General features: G+C 36.7%; 1 protein-coding gene across 1 annotated transcript; it reads left to right on the top strand.

The window, feature by feature from the left end:
• The first annotated feature begins 1,469 nt into the window (after positions 1–1,469).
• Positions 1,470–4,914, top strand: SPINK13 (serine peptidase inhibitor Kazal type 13). The gene is made up of 3 exons (XM_007093720.1): positions 1,470–1,539; positions 4,084–4,121; positions 4,783–4,914. The coding sequence occupies exons 1-3, from the start codon at positions 1,470–1,472 to the stop codon at positions 4,912–4,914; spliced, it is 240 nt and encodes a 79-aa protein (XP_007093782.1).
• The last annotated feature ends 397 nt before the right edge of the window (positions 4,915–5,311 follow it).

The following is a 5,311-nucleotide window of genomic DNA, read 5'->3' as shown; positions in this document are numbered from 1 at the left end:
AAACCACAAGTACAGAACCTCCAGATCTGTCCTTGCCTGCTGGAACATGAAATACCAGAGGAGGTGGTTTAGGAGAGCCATCAAAGCAGGTAACAGCCATGACAGCAATTTCATGCCAAATAAGTGGTCACTCAACTGAGCAAGGCAGCTTCTCCCTGCGTTCAGCATGTCCCTGTCCACAGATTCATGGGATAGCAACTTTACTCAAACCTAGCTGTGACCTCAGAGTGACTAGAGCAGGCTCACATTCTGCAGCAACCTCATTCAGGTAATATTTCTTCACCTCCTCTATCCTTAGTTCAAATCAGTGATAGGATCTCTGGCTTTCTTCTCTGTCCGTAGGTTTTCCCATATGTTTGTTGGCCTCCAGTATCCTCTTTATTTCCTCTGCACATGAAAGTAGGGAAAATTTCACCACTAACAGGGCTCTCCTTCTTTTCTTTTCATGCCCACCAGCTGCAATTTGGAGACGAGACAGAAGAGACAGAGTAGGACAGGAGGAAGTTGAGCAAATGATTTGGAAAGTGTCTTCTCTCTGGGCCTAAATATCCCCATTCCTACAAAAGAAGAGTTTGGCTAAAGAAACTGGAAATTTAATATAGTTAAACTCTTTACTATGTGTTGACCATCTCAATATGCTTTGAAGTTCATATTTTTTCTGAGGCTCAAACTTTTAGATGTTGAAGCTAGAATTTGAACTCAGATCTCTCTGGTGCATATATATAAAAATTATGTGTACATATACATAAAAATTGTGTGTACCTATCTAAGAATCAAAAAAATCACAAAAATTATTTCTAGATCAGAATATATATCCTTATTCTTGCATCAGGGAAGGTAGACATAATTTTTATGACCCAAGACCAACAATTCCATTTTCAAGTCATTCTTTGTATTTGAACACATCTAAGTGGACTGAAAGAAGACACTTAGCTAGTAAATGAAGGACTTCAGAAGCTGGTCTATCCCAGGAAATCAAACGACTCACATTATAAGGTGACATGTCTCTGATAATGCAGGACAGCAGTCAGTCCGCATCTTTTTTATCAGAATTTTTAATAAATTCTTAGAATGTCCATATTCACTGACATGTATGTTCTGGTATAGATGATCTATTATAGGGTGAACTTACGTAAAAGTAACAGGTCTGGGGACAGCCCTGATGAGAGCCCTGAGCCCAGTTTCCCTTCTAACCAGGACTAGGATTACACATTGGCTATTGGAAGGGGGAAAAAAGTTATTTTAATGGTTTACTTTCTCTAGTTGGAGCAGAAGGGCCTTCTCAGGTCTGAATCCCGGGGGATCAGGCCAATATTGAGACCACCATGTCAAGTTTATAGGAATGGCAGCACCTCAGGGTAATAGGTTCTCTCATGTTTGGAAATCTAGCTGTGCAAGATATTAGGAATAAGCTGTCTCAAGCCTTTTTTTCCCAGGCTTCACCAGAGCAGGACATTGGACGAGATTAAATGGCTGCCTTTTCCAACCTGACCATATTTTTCCTGGTATCCTCTACTTTGGCACATACTGTTTTTTCAGGTAAGCAAACTTACAAGTCTTGGGAGAGAGATATCTGACAGCTTCTTAGCTGTAGAAAAGAAAAATAGTCATGTGTGACTGGGTGGGGAATATTAGACTTGACAATGCAAAGTAGGTATGAATTGGGTATCACTGTTAGAAAAGGGAGTTATTTGGAAAACCTTCCAAAATTTGAAAATGAAACAACATGCTTCTACACAATGCACGGGTCAAGAAAAATCCAAAAGGCAATTCAAAAATTTTTTTAAACACAAGAAAAATAAAACAAAATGAGTGAAAGGTTTGCTTCAAAGGAGTGCCATTACCTTCATATCCCTTTTCTTTTGATTCCATCCCATAGTCATCTTTATGGAACCAGCCTCATTGGTCTCTATCTTTCCTGTGTTACTTTTTGCTTAGATAAACATATGTGTGAACATTGTGTCATTCCTCCTACTTTCTTGAATAGTAGACACCACACTACAAATACCTGTTTGCAACTTGCTTTTCTCAATTTACAAATATCTTGAATATTAATACATATCAACTCACAGGGATCTCCCTCATTCTTTTATACAATTGCATAGAACTTCATTGGGTGGGTGTATCAAAGTTTACTCAACCAGTCTTCCATGTATGGGCATTTAGTTTGTTTCCAATATTTTTCAATCACAAACAATGCTGCAATAATCTTATGCATATGTGTTTTTGTATTGTTGGAGGTACGGCTTCAGGGTAAATTCTTTAAACTAAAAGGTATCTGATAAACTGGAAGAAAATACCTGCAACACATATCACAGATAAAGGACTAATATACCTAATATATAAGAATACTTAAAACTGAGGGAACAAATAAAAACCCAATTGTCAAATGAGTAATTCGCTTGCATATGCAATTCACACACACACATACACATACCCCAAAAATACAGAAATGGATCTTAAATCTGTAAAAGATATTCAACTTCACTATGAAAAAAAAATGCTAACCAAAACTATCTTAAAACACCATTTCTCACTTATTAGAAAGCCTTTCCTACATCAAGATTAAAGAGAAATCCAGTTGATCCTGGCATGGTTTTGTTTCTTATGTTCAGATGCATTTGAAGTTTATTTTCATATGTGATATGCAGTATGTATTTTCACTTTATTTTATTTCTACTAGATGAAAGTTTTTATGTTTCTTTTCTCTTCACTATATCCAGTCACTTTTGTCATTAAAAGATTCTGGTTTTTTTTAGAATTATAGAGAAGCATTCCATCTTTCTTATTCTTTAAAAGATTGTATATGCAACTGGCATAGTCTATTCCTGGGAAGGTTGGTAGGCTTCGTGTTTCCTTTGGGAAAATTTGTAAAACACAATTCAAGTTTTCTCTTCAAACTTTAGAAATTCCAGCTTTTGGAAAGCTAGAATTTTCTAGAATATTTAAAAGATCATTTCACAATGAGAGATAAGGAAGAGCAGAACTATGATGTCTTTTCTTCTTTTTTTTTTTTTTTTTTTAATTTTTTTTTTTTCAGCGTTTTTAATTTATTTTTGGGACAGAGAGAGACAGAGCATGAACGGGGGAGGGGCAGAGAGAGAGGGAGACACAGAATCGGAAACAGGCTCCAGGCTCCGAGCCATCAGCCCAGAGCCTGACGCGGGGCTCGAACTCACGGACCGCGAGATCGTGACCTGGCTGAAGTCGGACGCTTAACCGACTGCGCCACCCAGGCGCCCCTATGATGTCTTTTCTTATTTCCCTCTCCAACAGCCAGCTGGCCACCCTGCATCCCCTGGCGACACTAACATCTTCACACAAACTGGTTTCCCAGAGCCAGTCAGTCTCTCCAGAGCCAAGGAATCTCTAAAGTTTCTGACCATCACCCATAGTATCCTCTTTAGCTCAGCATCTAGGGCAAAACTAGCCTAATGTTTTATTTACTTTATCATATTTAATTTAAAAAATAACTTTAGGGTTGCCTGGGTGGCTCAGTTGGTTAAGTGTCTGACTTTGGCTCAGCTCATGATCTCACAGTTCGTGAGTTCAAGCCCACGTCAGGCTCTGTGTTGACAGCTCAGAACCTGGAGCCTGCTTCCGATTCTGTGTCTCCCTCTCTCTCTGCCCCTCCTCTGCTCACGCTCTGTCTGTCTCTCTCTCTCTCTCTCAAAAATAAATGAATATTAAAAAATATTTTTAAATAACTTTAAAGTACATATATTCATCCCAATTGTAGTGAAAAGGAAACTAAAGCCAACAAAAGTCAAGTAACTTAATGAAAATAACATAGTTTGCAAGTTACACATACAACCCCAAGTGGTTTTTACTCTTTTCTCAGTGACATAGAAAACTTATAAATAAAGGACTGTGAAAATGAATGGAAGAATGAATAAATGGATAAAGTAGTTAACAAAAAGAATGCCACCCACAAATTCCATCGCTACAAGTTCTTTTGTATACTTTTGTGCAAAGGAGTAATTAGATTACATTTCTTCACTCAGTTAGTAACTTCAGTGGGTGAAATCATATTCCATGAAGAACTATTTTTTTTAACCTATTGTGTATGTACTTTATCTGCAGAAATCTTCAAGACAAAAAATACAGATAAATGGCCTAAGGTAAATTTAAATTTCTTGTTCTCAATTCTGATGCTAATCTGATCACTCTCTTGACCTGAGAGACCGAAAACTTCATGGGGGTAAATAGAACAAAAGTTTTCTATGTGACCTTGGACATGCATCGTACCCTTTCCAGACTTAGATTTAATCCCATGCAGCACAAACATTATAACAGTAAAATACATTTCTGAGCATTAAATGAAATAACACCTGTCACTTGCTCAAGGTCATAAAATTAAACAGTGGTAAATACAGAATTTATTCTTAGCCTCAATACAGAATCCTCACTCTTATCAATTTCATTTGAGCCCTTCCCCTAGAATTTCACAAACACATAAATATCTCTATTCACAAACTTCTTAGAATGAGTTACTGGCATTGGGACTCTAAGTTTAAATAAAAAGTTTGTATTTAGGATTTAAGTGGGTATGTGATAATGTTTATGACTTTAAGAGATGATGGATGGGTCACTGCATTTCCTGACATGGCAGTCCACCAAAAACCTGCCTGACCAAAGCCCTGTCTTTGTAATTCTTGAAAAAGAATCAATTCACTAGTAATATTTGATATTATTTCTGTTAGGGGCAGAAGTGATAGGCAAGGAATAGATGAGGGAGAATCTACCAATTGTTATTCATATGATATTTTGTGATATTTGCAGCCCCCATGTAAAATGTACTACCCACATGGTCCTTTGTATGATTCAAAATGTCCGAATATAACGTCATACGTCTGTGCTACAAACGGCCACACTTACCAGAATGAGTGTTTCTTTTGTGTCGATCAGTGGTAAGTTGAAAATAAAATAGCATTATTTTTTCCTCTATACTTATTCACAGAAATATCAAATAATCTTAGCCCAGGAGCTGGATTTACTGATGGATGAGACTTTTGAAAATAACCTCTATTGTTGATAAAAGATTGGGGACAGACTATGTATAAAGAGAACAGTCTTTCTGAAAAACTTCAGTTAACATTCAAAGTTTACTCATTAAAAAAGAAAGAAAAGCTTATGTGATGCTTTGGCAAAATTGTACAACAATCATACTAATAGATATCTATAGATTATATTCAAATAATGAATAGAAATCCATTTTTTCAAATCACTCAGAAATGTTTAACAAGTCACATTGAAATGCCGATGACTAGCACTCATAAATTTTCATGGTAGACATAAATAGATATAGATA

The sequence above is a fragment of the Panthera tigris genome, chromosome A1 (genome assembly GCF_018350195.1).
Source record: "Panthera tigris isolate Pti1 chromosome A1, P.tigris_Pti1_mat1.1, whole genome shotgun sequence".
NCBI classification, from domain to species: Eukaryota; Metazoa; Chordata; class Mammalia; order Carnivora; family Felidae; genus Panthera; species Panthera tigris.
This window is presented reverse-complemented; position numbering and strand designations above follow the sequence as displayed.

Excerpts from the sequence above, each read along its gene's own strand:
- SPINK13 (XM_007093720.1), top strand. The coding sequence starts at position 1,470 with ATGGCTGCCTTTTCCAACCTGACCATATTTTTCCTGGTATCCTCTACT. Across the intron at positions 1,540-4,083 it reads GGCACATACTGTTTTTTCAG|AAATCTTCAAGACAAAAAAT; the intron begins GTAAGCAAACTT and ends CTTTATCTGCAG. Across the intron at positions 4,122-4,782 it reads ATACAGATAAATGGCCTAAG|CCCCCATGTAAAATGTACTA; the intron begins GTAAATTTAAAT and ends TGATATTTGCAG.